This window comes from Carcharodon carcharias, chromosome 20 (genome assembly GCF_017639515.1).
Source record: "Carcharodon carcharias isolate sCarCar2 chromosome 20, sCarCar2.pri, whole genome shotgun sequence".
In the NCBI taxonomy this organism is placed as follows: domain Eukaryota; kingdom Metazoa; phylum Chordata; class Chondrichthyes; order Lamniformes; family Lamnidae; genus Carcharodon; species Carcharodon carcharias.
In genome coordinates, this window is record NC_054486.1 from 34,822,095 (window position 1) to 34,836,343 (window position 14,249).

At 43.0% G+C, this 14,249-nt stretch overlaps 1 protein-coding gene across 1 annotated transcript in view; it reads right to left on the reverse strand.

The window, feature by feature from the left end:
* galnt16 (UDP-N-acetyl-alpha-D-galactosamine:polypeptide N-acetylgalactosaminyltransferase 16) overlaps positions 1-14,249 on the reverse strand; it is a 157,654-nt gene that overhangs the window by 69,681 nt on the left and 73,724 nt on the right. Inside the window, exons 4-5 of the mRNA XM_041214883.1 lie at positions 9,764-9,831; positions 2,124-2,189 (exon numbers count right to left, since the gene is read on the reverse strand). Coding sequence (XP_041070817.1) covers positions 2,124-2,189; positions 9,764-9,831 — 134 coding nt within the window. The remainder of the gene's footprint in view (positions 1-2,123; positions 2,190-9,763; positions 9,832-14,249) is intronic.

Genomic DNA, 14,249 nt, shown 5'->3' on the forward strand with positions numbered 1-14,249 from the left:
GGTGAGATGAAGGATCCTCGGTTCTCTTATTGGAATGTTGACATCTCACTAATCTCAAATTAGACACGGGAGCCCGAGTTACGGTCTTCTCGGATATGGAACCGTGGCTGAAAGACCTCTGGCTATGGACACACCACTCAATGGTGCTGGAGGAATCCAACTTCTGGTCATGGACTTGATCCTAGAACTGCTCTGGTATGGCGAAAAGCAAATATTCAGGATTTTGTAGATCATCCGAAAACAATCCTTTTCTCTCTTAGTGCCTTCAGGATTAGTTAAGAGACTGAACAAGTGAATACTCTACTGTACTCAGTAGGTCTGATAGCCGATGACATCATTGCAAGTCAAGGAATAAATACATTTTCAGATAAATTTGGAGATGTTCTAAAGTCCTTTGATACATATTTTAATTTAAGAAGTAATAAAACTTTAGAGCTAGCAAATTCAACAAGCCTGTGTTGCCCTTAACCTCCTCAAAATAGCAGAAGACGTCAAAACAACCTCTGTCGTCATCTATATGGAATGGCAGGTTCCCACAAGGTCCACCAATTAAGATACTCTCGACTGGGGCTTCAGCTCTGAATTGTCTTCACTCTTTGCAGGGGCGGTTAGTCTAACTATTTTCCGGATGGCAGCAGAAGCTCCTCTTTGGTTGAACCAGCCAAGCCTTCAGATGAGCACCAACATGCTCTGCGCGGAAGGTGCACAGGAGCCTGAACCTCAAAGTGCAACAGTTGCTGTCACACAACCAGCGAAAACCATGGCTGCAGTTTTCACCTGAAACAAAGAGCAACAAGTCGATGCTGGAGTAGGGGAGTAGCGACCACAAACTCACTGAAGCACACCTCAGCAAGCCAGAAATGAACGTGGTGTGGCAATGCAAGCCAAACTGCAGGTTGAGCTCATGGATGAGGAACATTCAAACATGAGGGAGAAACACCTTCAACTCCCAGGAAGATCATGGCAGACACCACGGAAAAAGAAAGCCCAAGTCCATCCCATGAATGAACAGAGTGAACATTCCCTTCAGAAGGAACAGGAAAAGCCCAGGGTGTTTGAACAAAGCAAATGGGTTGTCTAGAAAGAAAAATTAAACTTGAAGGAGCAAAAAGCAAGTCAGACAGAGGCAACCAAGTGTCATGAACACAGAATACTATGATTTTAACTCCGAACCAACAAGGCCAGCCCAAAGCAACTCCAAACGTGACAAGAACAAAATCTGGAAGAACAGTGAAGCCTCCAGTCTAAATTTATAAAGTCAGTGATTTTGGGAGGGAGAAGAGAGATTGTATTGTAAATATTCTGGGTAAAGACTTGGGGGGTGGTGTCGTATAAGGGTGTTTGGTATAGCAAGGGTTAATGTGGGACTGGAGAACGGTTCTGCCCTTGTTGTGATGTAGAGAGTCACATGATGGCAGACTGTGTGTAGAGGGAGTCTGAGCGAAGTCAGCATGAAGATAACACCTAGATAGGGCTATACCTTGAGGAAATGCATATAGTTGTGTGTTAACAATAAACAGTTTATGTTCAACCAAACAAGCCTCCAGACCGCTTAGTGAGACACCAAACAACCTTACGACACAAGGACTCCTAAATCTTACTTCTTATTTCCAGTTACAGCTCCTCACCAGCTGGGAAATAGTTTATATTTCTTAGGTCTAAAGTAGATGACTTCACAGATCCCCACATTGAACTCCATCTGTCAGAGTTTTACCTACGCAGTTAACCTATAAAGTCCTTTGTAACTTTCTGATCCCAGCTATACTATTTACTGCATTACCTAACTTAATGTCATCCGCAACTTAGGTATATTCCTTTATTCTATTCCTTTATCCAAGTTGTTTATAAGTATAGTAAAAGGCTGTGGCCCCAGTGCAGATCCCTGGGGGACAGCATCAGTCACATGCTGTCAATTTGAGAACATACCCATTATCCCACTCTCCAGTTCAGTATGGTAACCTCCAATTCCATGCTCTTATGACTCAGAAACGAGAGGACCACAGCTGACAGAAAGCTAAATGGGGACTACATTTGAAACAATTGACCATGTGATGAACAAAGTTGTATTCTGTTAACAGACCGAGGAGAATGGGAAAAAAAAACACTCATATATCCTGACTTACCTTCCCGCTTCATGTTCCTCAAACACTTCACTTTGGGAATCTTCATTAAGAGCTCGCAGTCCTCAGCTGAAAGGAAAACAAGGGCTGGCTAGTGTTTGAAGGATGAACTTTGTGCTTCAGGAACATGCACGTGGCTGTCTCGATTTTAACACCAAATGTTATTTACTCCCACTGCCTCATATAATGTTCATACAGATAGATTCATAGAGTCAGTACAGCATAGTAGAAGGCCATTCAGCCTATCCAGTCCTTGCTAGTTTTCTGTAGAACAATCCAGTCAGTCCCATTCCCCCACTCTATCCCTGTAGCCCTGCAGGTTTATTTCCCTCAAGTGCCCCATCCAATTTCCTTTTGAAATCATTAATTGTCGCCACTTCCATCATACATGTAGGCAATGTGTTCCAAGACATTACCACTCACTGCCTAAAAAAGTTTTTCCTCACACCCACTCCCACTGCACCTCTTACCAAAAACCTTAAATTTGTGTCCCCCAGTTCTTGTACTTTCATAGAAGCTAACAGAAGCTTGTATTTATATGGCGCCTTTAACATGTTTCAAGGTGCTTCACAGGAGCACTGTTGAACAAAAGTTGGTACCAAGACACATAAAGACATATTTGGGCAGTTGCCTAGTTAAAGAGGTAAGTTGTAAGGAATGCTATAAAGGAGGAATGTGAGGTAGAAAAGTTTAGGGAAGGAATTCCAGAGCTTAGGGCCCAGGCAGCAGAAGGCACACCTACCAATGTTCAAGCAATTAAATAAAAACAAAAATGCTGGAAAAACTCAACAGTTCTGGGAGCATCTGTGGAGAGAGAAACAGAGTTAATGTTTCAAGGCCATATGACTCTTCTTCAGAACTAAAGAGAAGTAGAAACTTGATAAATGTTATACTGTTTGAGAGGGGATCGAGCAGGTGGAGCAAGATAGAAGGTCAGGGATAGGTAGGAGCTAAGGAGAGATTGACAAAGATGTCACAGACACAAGGCAAAGGGAGGGTTAATGGTCATGGTAAAGGCTAAAGAAGGTCCTGATAGCGGCATAAAGGTAAAAGCAGAATGTGTTAATAGCAGAACAAGGGTCAGCACTCTGTGAAAGCACAACATAGAAACCAATGACAGATGGCCCTGGGCGGCAGGTGGGGGTGTAGGGGAAAATGGATTTTTTAAAAATTACAAATAAATAAATAAATTTGATTAAAAAAGGGGTGAAGATAGAGGAGAGAGTTCTTGGTCTGAAGTAGTTGAAGTCAATGTTAAGTCCAGAAGGCTGTAAAGTGCCTAATTGGAAGATGAGGTGCTGTTCCTCCAGTTTGCATTGGGACAAGTCAAGGTAAAGCTGGCTGTTGTCAGTCTGCATGTGGAAACCGGTGTGTTTTTGGATGATGTTACCAACAGGGAGCATGTAGATGAGAAATAGGAAATAAATTGTTGCTTGTCAACAGATTCTGTGAATTCTTTTGTTAACTTGAGACATTACTTGATGTACACAATAGAGTAATGAAGTGAAAACTTTACTTATATTACTTCAAATCACAAGCAGGAAGTATGAACAGTCATTTGGGGACTGGTTTTCCTGCCAGGGTAGGGGAACAGATGTTTCTGGATCCCAATCCTGTGCCACAGGGGAAAGCAGCCACAGGTCCTGATTTTCACTGCGGCAGCCTGTTAATTGGCTGGAGGGCAGTCAATTAGTGGCCGCAGGGGCAGGAACACAGATTGAAGAATGCAGGACCAATTTAAACATACCGTGGCAGCATGTGGCTACCGTCTTAATGTGTCAATTGCTGTACTACTGATGGAACAGGAAAGGCAGAATGCTGGAACCCAGGACAGTGCTGCCCCTTGCTTTGCTAATCCGGAACTGGAGGCCATCCTGAAGGCACTGAAGGACAGGACGGAGGACCTCTTTCTGGAGGGTGGCAGGAGAACACCACCCCCTCCCCAACCGAGCTTCATAGACATTGCTGAAAACATGAGCAAACTGAGTGTGGCCTGGAGGGACTGGGATCAGCGCAGGAAGAGGTCCAAAGACCTTATTTGCTTTGGCAAAGTAAAGGCAATGTCAGGACAGATCTCTGGGTGTTCAAACTCCAGCAGATCCACCAGCCAAGGAGCCTGAGGACCTGTGCTGCTCCTGAATAGGAGAGGAGTGTGTTCCCAGGGTATTTTCTGACCTCTTCAGCAAGGCACAGAGCCATGGTGCTGCTGAGGACCTGCCAGCACTAATACATGTATCTTCCTATGTCAATGAGCTGATAGCATTGTCCATAGAGGTCAAATGTGCCTTATCTCTCTCTCCTTTGTCCTTGCAGGAGAACAGGCCATCAGGTTTCTGAAGATGTGGTTCTGGTGCCTGGACCAGTCAGGTGGTGCCCTGCAATACACTCCTTTAAGGGTCTTGCTTATTGTGGTTGCCTGCTGTGCCCTCCATAACATGGTCCTCAAGGCATGGACCTTATAGAGGACGAGGTTCTGCAATTACACAGCTCACTGGAGGAAGCAGAGGAGCAGGACATGGAAGAGGCGGGAGAGGAAGATGCAGAACACAGAGGTGCTCCAGCTCCAGCTCCCCCTCCCCCGAGCAAGTCGAGGAAGACAAAATGGCATTCCTGGTGGAGATGGTGAAAATATATTGCAATCTGTTAAGGAATTGGATGGAGAGTACTCCTCCCCCTCTGACAGCAGGCCAAAGATTCAGCTGCATTGGTAAGCTCAGCACTGCAGAGGCTTCTGCTCTCCAAGGCTAGTTCTCATGATCTTTTCTCGTGTCTCCAACAAGTTCTGACTTCAATGAGGAAGGGCTTGTTCCTGTTTCTGCAGCAGGCCAAGCACTGTCAGTAGAGATACCAGAGCAATCACTATCATAGTTTACAAGTGCACCCTCCACCAGCTCACAGTCACTCAGTGGACACTTGCATGCACTTAGATACTGGGTGAACAGCATGTCTCTAATGAGCAGGAGAAGGTGCCAGAGGCAGAGGCAAGTGTGGGCAGTCCCTTTGGAGCATGGAGGACAGATGCAGCCCTGCTCAGCTGGGTACAGTTTCAGTTTCAGGAGACAAAGTAAAAGTGGATCCACTCTAGGCCACGTCTTCAATGAAAGTGTTTTGACAAGCAGTTCAAAGTGAGTCAAAGGAGTTCAGCCTCCAAGGGCCATTTTATGGAGAGCGCAGCAGACAACCACAATAAGCGAGACCCTTGGAGGAGGGTACTTTAGGGCACCACCCATCTGGTCCAGGCACCAGATCCACATCTTCAGAAGCCTGATGGCCTGTTCAATGGTTCAATGGTGGTCCCTCAGAACATATGGCTTCAGTTCTATCACCGCTGTGCCTTCCTCTCAGAGTCGCATAACATGGTGAGTATCTCTTCAAGGGATATCCCTTGTCCCCTAGAATCCATCCAAAGAGTTTGGGGTGGAAAGAAGACCTGCAGCATCCTGGATTGCTAGAGAATACAGTGGTCATGGTAGCTGCCAGGATAGCAAGCACACAAATGCAGGAAGCTTTTGCTGTGGTGGAGAGCAGCTGAGCATAGGGAATGGAGGCGTTTCCTGTTGATGAATCTGACTGGCCAGTCAGTCAGTGCCTTGATGGCTGCATGGATGCAATCGCTGATGCTGTACGCCTGGGGGAATCCAGCAATGGAGGCGAAACCCACTGTCCTCTGTCTCTGCAAGGCCCCATTTGTCTGGAATTGAATGAAATGTCCTGCTCTCCCAAAAAAAGGCATCAGTGACCTCTGAGATGCAACAGTTCTGCAGCCATTTACAAGATCCCACCAAAGTCTGTAGTCGATCCTTGGAAGGAGCCAATGGCAAAGAAGTTCAAGACCACAGTGACTTTACCAGCTAATGTCAGGCCATGGTGAGTAGTGCTGCAAGGTGTGAGGTCTTCCGCCACCAGGGCACAAATCTATGTGATCATCTGCCTGAAAAGTTGCAGTCTCCTGTGGCGCTAGTTCTCCGACATCTCCAGGTCTTCAGTGGTAGGTTCTATGCTGAGGATATGACTCCCAGTGCCTTCCTCCCGCTTGTCCATCTCCTCCACCCTCTTGATGCCTGGGCTCTGCCCCTCCTGCTGAGGAGGTTGCTGCTCATTGTCACTAGTCCCAAAATCTGAGATTCATGCTCCAAATACCAACTGCAGCCTTCCTTACACTCAGGACGACTCCCAATATTGTCTGGAAGTCTTCCCCCTCCTCTTAAGTCTCCACAATGCTAGGAGGGTGATGAACCCTGCACTGGCCGACTATGCAGACAGCACTTTTCCTGCAACCTCTACATATCCAATGGCATCTGTGTGCCATTGGCTGAGGGTCCCTCTCAGCTGGTCTTCCTTTTATGAGCCCATCTAATTTCAGGGAGAGTCATGACTGGCTCCTCGCTGTGTTAACACCTGGTCTTCCCCTGACCTAGTGTGCAACTCATGTGGCCCCACCAAAAATCCCAAACTGGCCCTCCACAAGCTCTCAATGACCTCCTTAACTAGCTTAATTGGCAATAATTGCCAGATCGTGCAGGTTTCTGGTGCCAGCCTTCCCCCACCTTGATGAAATTCGCCAGCAGCAGGAACTGCAATAGGAAACCAGCATGCTGGCCATGCCACTATTTTTAGCACCTTTTGACCTCTATTTCTGCCCCTAGTGGGGCCTAAAAATCAGGCCCTTGGTTTGTAGTTCTACTGCTTAACTTATTCTAAAATTCCTTAAATTGAAAACGATTAACATTCCATTAAAAAACAGAAATTCAATGATAAAGATCAATCCTTGGCTTACCAGGGGAGTTAAGGATAGTATTAGATTAAAAGAAGAGGTTCATAAAGTTGCAGAGAATAGTAGTGAGCCTGAAGATTGAGAGAGTTTTAGAAACCAGAAAAGGATGACCAAACAGTTGATAAGAAGAGAAAAAACTAGAATGAGAATAAATTAGCAGGAATATACAAACAAATTCTAAGAGTTTTTCCAAGTATATAAAAAGGAGCTAAAGCAAATGTTAATCCCTTGGACGCAAAGATAGGAAGAATTATCATCGGGAATGACAAAGTGGCAGAGATTTGAACAGATACGAATACAAATGTCTAGCTTCAAAATAGAAGGCATAACTAATATACCAGAAATAGAAGGTAACCTAGGGGCTGATAAGGGTGAAGAACTTAAGATAATTAATATCAGCAGGGAAAAAGTATTGGAGAAACTTAACGGACTAAAATCCGACAAAGCCCCAGGATCTGATAGCCTACACCTTAAGATTCCAAAAGAGGTAGCTGCAGAGATAGGAGATGCACTGGCTATGATTTTCCAAAATTCGCTGGATTCGAAAGGTCCCAGTGAATTGGAAGTTTGCAAATGTAACATCACTTTTCAAGAAAGAAGGACGAGAGAAAATAAAAAAACTATAAGTCAGTTAACCTGACATCAGTCATTGAGAAAGTGCTGGAATCTATTATTAAGGAAGTCTTACCAATGAACTCAGGAAAATCAGTCAAAGTAGTTTTATGAAAGAGAAATCATACTTAACAAATTTATTACAGCTTTTTGAAGATGTAACTAGTAGGGTAGGTAAAGGGGAACCAGTAGATGTAGCATATTTGGATTTCCAAGAACCATTTTATAAGATGCCACACAAAAGGTTAGTATGCAAGATAAGGGCTCATGAATCTTGGGGGTAATGTTAACATGGATTGATTAACGGACAGAAAGCAGGGAATAGGGATAAACGGGACATTTTCAAGTTGGCAGGCTGTGGAATGCCACAGGACCAGTGCTCGGGCCTCAGCTATTTCCAATCTATATTAATGACCTAGATGAAGAGACCAAGAGTAATATATCCAAGTTTGTTGATGACGCAAAGCTAGGGAATGTAAGCTTTGAGGAGGACACAAATAGGCTAGGTGGACAACAAAGTGGCAGATGGGGTATAACTTGGGGAAGCGTGTGGTAACTCACTTTGGTAGTAGGGATAAACAAACAGAATCTTTACTAAAAGACAAGAAACTTGTAATTTTTAATCTTCATGGATTGGGTGTATTCGTACGTGGAACACAGAAAGTTAGCATGCAGGTGGAACAAGCAATTAGGAAGGCAAATGGCATGGTGGCCTTTATTGAGGGGGGTTGGAGTACAAGAATAAAGAAGTCTGGCAACAATTGCATAGGGCTTTCATGAGACTGCACCTGGGGTACTATGCACAGTGTTGGGCACCATATTTAAGGAAAGATATGCTTGCATTGGAGGTGATGCAGCAAAAAGTCCGTAGATTGGTTCCTGGCACTAGAAGGCTGTCCTATGATGAGAGGCTGACTCAAATGGGCCTATACTCTCTGGAATTTAGAAGAATGGGAGGTGATCTCATTGAAATATACAAGATTCTGATGGAACATGACAGGGTAGATGCTGAGAGACTGTTTTCCGTAGCTGGAGAATCTAGAACACAGGGGCACAGTCTCACAGGTTAAGGGAATGATCACTTAGATGAGAAGAAATTTCTTCACTAGGAGGGCTCTAAATCTTCAGAATCATCTACCCCAAAAGATTATGGATGCTCTTTCATTAAGAATATAAAGGCTGAGATAGATTTTTGGTTTCTCGGGAAATTGAAGGATTTGGGGTTATGGCAGGAAAGTGGAGTTGAGGCAGGAGATCAGCCATGATCATATTGAGCAGTGGAGCAGGCTTCAGGGACCATATAGTCTACTCCTCCTCCTAATACTTATGCTTTTATGTCCTAAATATTGAACCCTTGTCCTGAGACTTGTGCCTGCTTATTCTAGATTGCAGGGAGTATGATCCCCAAGTTACTCAGCTTCTTTCCTACCTCTACTTGATGTCTATTTTTTCTCCATGAAGAATCCAGGGTGCGTTCTATATTATATGCAACCTTCAAGTCAACAAGGCACCATTTAAAGAAAAATGATGAATAATTATAGGACCTTTCAGAATCTTAGGTTGTTCCAAAGTGCTTCACAGTCAATTACATACCTTTGAAGGGTAGTCACTGTTGTAATGTAGGAAACACAGCAGCCAATTTGCCACAAAGCAAGAATCCAAAAACAACAATGTGAAAATGAACAGATAATATGTTTTGTTTTGTGATGTTGTTTGAGGAATAAATATTGGTCAGGACACTAGAGAGAATTCCCTTGCTCTTCTTCAAAATTTACATCATTTGTATCAATCTGAGAGGACAAGCTGGATCTCTGTTCAAAGTCTCATCCGAAAAATGGCACCTCTGACAGTGCAGCACTCTCTCAATAGCAGTGTCAGCCTAGATTTTGGGTTCAAATCTCTGGAGTGGAACTGAACCCACAATCTCCTAATTCAGAGATAAGAGTACTACTCATTGAATCATATGAACAGGAAAACTAGGCCCTATACCCCAATCTTTACAATTGAACTCCATGCTCCACATCAAGTTCGATGCCTCTTTTTGTGATGGAGTTGGCTGTAAGTCTATAAATTTCATACACAGCAGTGACTTCACCCCTACCAACCACACTGTGCATCCCTTCCCCTTCCCCATTCTGCCATCCAAATTTAGACTCCAAAAGATAGTACCCTAAAGAGCCCTTGATAACCACACTGCAGTTCATTCATGTCCTCTACTTTTTAAGCAGCCCTGTATGAAGACCGAACAGTTACTCACGATCGCTGCTGAAGTCATCCACGAGAATGATTTCCTGGATTAGTTTAGGGGGACTGCGGTTCAGAATACTGAAAGAAGCAGGAAAGAGAAGGGGATTAGAAGCTGTAACTCATTACCAGCAGGTGCCAGAAACACAAAGCCCTGAGACAGCTTATATATCTCCCACAACTCCAGATGCTTTGCTGTGAATTCCAACATCAGTAATCAGGAAAATGCTGGAATTTATTATTAGGGACATGATAAACAGGGTACTTAGAAAATCATAGTATGATTAGGCAGAGTCAACACAGATTAATGAAGGGAAAATTTTGTCTGGCAAATCTGTTTAGAGTTTTTTAAAGTTGTAACTTTCAGGGTAGATGGGGGAGAACCAATGGATGTAATATATTTTCTCTTCCAAAAAGCATTCAAAAAAGTGCCACACAGCATTATTAGACAAAATAAGGGCCCATGGAATAGATTAACATGACTATATTAAAAATCAACATGGATTGAGGACTGATTAATGGAAAAGAGAATAGGAATAAATGGGTCATTTTTGGGTTGACAGGCTGTGACCAGTGGGGTACCAAAAGATTCAATGCTTGGATGTCAGCTATTTATAGCTCATGGGATAAAAGGGACAGCAGCAACGTGGATACAAAATTGGCTGAGTAATAGGAAACAGAATAATGGTGAACAGATATTTTTGGGCTAGAGGAAGGTTTGTAGTGGAGTTCCCTAGGGGTTGGCATTGAGGCCCTCATTTTTCCTTATATATATTAATAATCTAGATCTTGGCATGCTGGGGACAATTTCAAAGTTTGTGGATGATATGAAACTTGGAAGCATTGTAAACTGTGAGGAGGACAGAGTAGAACTTCAAAAGGACATAGACAAGTTGGTGGAGTGGGCAGATAGGTGGCAGATGAAGTTCATTGCAGGGAAGTGTGAGGTGATGCATTTTGGTAGAAAGAACATGGAGAGACAATATAAAATAAGGGGTACAATTCTTAAGTGGGGTGCAGGAGCAGAGGGACCTGGGTGTACATGTGCATAGATCATTGAAGGTGGCAGGACAGGTGGAGAGAACTGTTAGTAAAGTATACAGTATCCTGGGCTTTATTAATAGGGGCACGGAGTACAAGAGCAAGGAGGTTATGCTGAACTTCTATAGGGCACTAGTTAGACCTCAGCTGGAGTATTGTGTACAGTCCTGGGCACCACACTTTTGGAAGGATGTGAACGCATTGGAGAGAGTGCAGAAGTGGTTTACAAGAATGGTTCCAGAGATGAGAAACTTCAGTTATGAAGATAGATTGGAGAGGCTGACACCGTTTTCCTTGGAGGGAAGAAAGCTAAGGGGAAATTTGATAGAGACATTCGAAATCATGAGGGGGATGGATAGAGTAGATAAGCAGAAACTGTTCCCACTCTAAAATCAAGAACAAGAGGACACAGATTTAAAGTGATTTGCAAAAGAAGCAAATGTGATGTATAAAAAAAAAACTTTTTCGCACAGCGAGTGGTTCGAATCTGGAATGCACTGCCTGGAAGTGTGATGGAGGCAGGTTCAACTGAGGCTTTCAAGAGGGCATTAGACGATTATTTGAATAGAAACAATTTGCAAGGGTACAGGGAAAAGGCAGGAGAATGGCACTGAGTTATAATGTTCATTTAGAGAGCTGGTGCAGACATGATGGGCCGAATGGCCTCCTTCTGTGCTGTAACAATTCTGTGATTCAGTGATGCAATCCGTATCAATGAGTTAGATGAGGGGACCGAGTATAATGTATCAAAGTTTGCTGACAATGCAAAGTTAGTTAGGAAAGTAAGCTGTGAGAAGGTTGCAAAGAGGCTGCAAGGGGAAGTACAAGGTTAAGTGAGTGGGCAAGAAGGTGACAGATGGAGTAGAATGTGGGGAAATCTGAAGTTGTCCACTTTTGAGAGAAAATGGGAAAGTAGATTTTTTTTTAAATGGTGAGAGACAGGGAAGAGGTGGCACTCAGAGGGATTTGGGTGTCCTACACCAACAAATCACAGAAAGTTAACATTCAAATACAGCAATTAATTAGGGAAACAAATATAGGTTAACCTATATTACAAATGGATTGGAGTACAAGAGTGAAGAAGTCTTCCTGCAATTGTATTGGACATTGGTGAGATCACAAATGGAGTACTGTGTACAGTTTTGGTTTTCTTACCTAAGGAAGGACATACTAGCCTCGGAGGGAGTGGAATGAAGATTCAGTAGATTGATTCCTCAAATGAAGGGATTGTCCTATGTGGAGACTGAATGGACTAAGCCTATATTCTTTAGAGTTTAGAAGAACGAAAAGTGATCTTACTGAAACAAGTAAAATGCTTAAAGGATTTAGTAAGGTGGATGCTGGAAAGATGTTTCCCCAGCTGGGAAATCTAGAACACAAGGACAATCTCAGAATAAGCGATCGGCCATTTAGACAGAGATTAAGAGAAGGTTCTTCCCTCAAAGAATTGTGAACCTTTGGAATTCTCCACCCCAGAGAGCTGTGGATGCTCAATGGTTGAACACATTCAAGACAGTGGTGGATGGATTTTTGGGTTCAAAGGGAATTGAGAAATATGGGGATAGTGCAGAGAGGTGGAAATGAGATAGAAACTCAGCCATAATCTTACTGAATGAGGCAGGTTCAAGGGGGTGAATGGCCTACTCCAACTCCTATTTCTTATGTTCTTATGCTCCAGTTATCCATGGCCCAGCCACCAGTCACAAAATCATACAATGCAGAAGAATGCCATCCAGCCCATAATACCTATGCCGACTGCACAAACAAAATTTTCCTCATCTCCCTCACTTAGTTCTTTTGCTTATTACCTTAAATCTCTGAGCTCTGGTTACTGACCTGCCTGCCGATGTAAACTCCTTATTATGTTTCTCCTTATATGCTCTATCAAAATCCTGTACAATTTTGAATACTTCTATCAAATCTCCTCTTAACCTTCTCTGCTTGAAGAGCTACCCCAGCTTCTCCAGTCTCTTCAGCTAATTGAACTCCCTTCTCTGTTACCATTCTAGTAAATCTCCTCTGCACACTCTCCAAGGCCTTGATGTAATTCCTAAAGTGTTGTACCCAGAACTGTCCACAGTCCTTCAGCTGGGACCTAAACAGTGTTTTATAAAGGTTCAGCATAACTCTGCACCCTGACAAAATTTGGCACCAAGCCAAAGGAGGAGATATTAGGACAGGTGATCAAAATCTTAATTAAAATTAGGTTTTCAGGAGTGTCTTAAAGAGAGAGATAAGTGGAGAGGTGGAGAGGTTTAGGGAGGGAATTACATGTTGATACACCTAACTGCAGCCATCACCAAGGTTGGAAAAAGCAAGATAAGTCAAATAGTGGAGGATAGTTGTCACTAAGGAGATGTAAGAGGAAGGGAAGACCAAGGAAGGTGGGGTGTTGCAGTTTTGACCTCCTGGGAAACCATGCGTTAGAGAGCAGGAAGCAGTGAGATGTGTCTTAAATTGGACAGAGTGAAGTCACAGGGAAGAAAGGAAGATAGTGTATTTGGAGGATTAAGATTGAAAAGCATTAATAAAATAGAGACATGAAAAGTTGTGAAAGGCTGGAGCTGCAGGAGTAATCACATATTAAGTTCTTTCTCTCAACGTGTAGTGTCCTCGCTGTCTGAGAGTTGCTAATCATGGCTGATGCTGTTATTTCATTATGGTGAAAGGCAAGGAGGTAGCCTCAAGGACTACTTCAGCCAGCATAAGGATTGAGCATACACTGTTGGCATTATTCAACACTGCACTCTAGCTATCTAGCCAACTGAACTAACCAGTCCCCATTAGATTCTTTTACTGACTTGCAAAATTATCTTTTTACGCTCCTTTAACTATACCAATTAATTCACTGGCATTCAACATATCAAATGAGCCAAACATTCACTGAGATAAAAGCAAAATACTGTGGATGCTGAAAATCTGAAATAAAAACAGGAAATGCTGGAAAATCTCTGGCAGCATCTGTGGAGAGAGAAAAACTTAACGTTTCGAGTCCATATGACTTCTTCAGTGCCAAAGAGAAGTAGTGTACCTCTAATTAGTTCTGAAGAAGTGTCATAAGGACTCAAAAAGATAACTCTGTTTCTCTCTTCACAGTTGCTGCCAGACCTGCTGAGTTTTTCCAGCATTTTCTGTTTTTATTCCAGAATTCAGTGTTCAGTATTTATAATATATACCATTGCAGAGAATGTACAGTGCAGAAATAGACTATTTGATCTAAAAGTTCTATGTTGGTTTTTATTCTCTGCACGAAACTCTTTCCGTCCTACTTCATCTAACCAAATCAGGATAACTTTCTATTCATTCCCCCCTCAAATGTTTATCTCAGTTCCCCAGAAATGCTACATTATTCGCTTCAACTACCCAATGTGGTAGCAAGTTCACATTTTGACCACGCTCTGTGGAAAGCGATTTCTCCTGAGTTCCCTATAAGATTTAATAGTGACTATCTTATAATT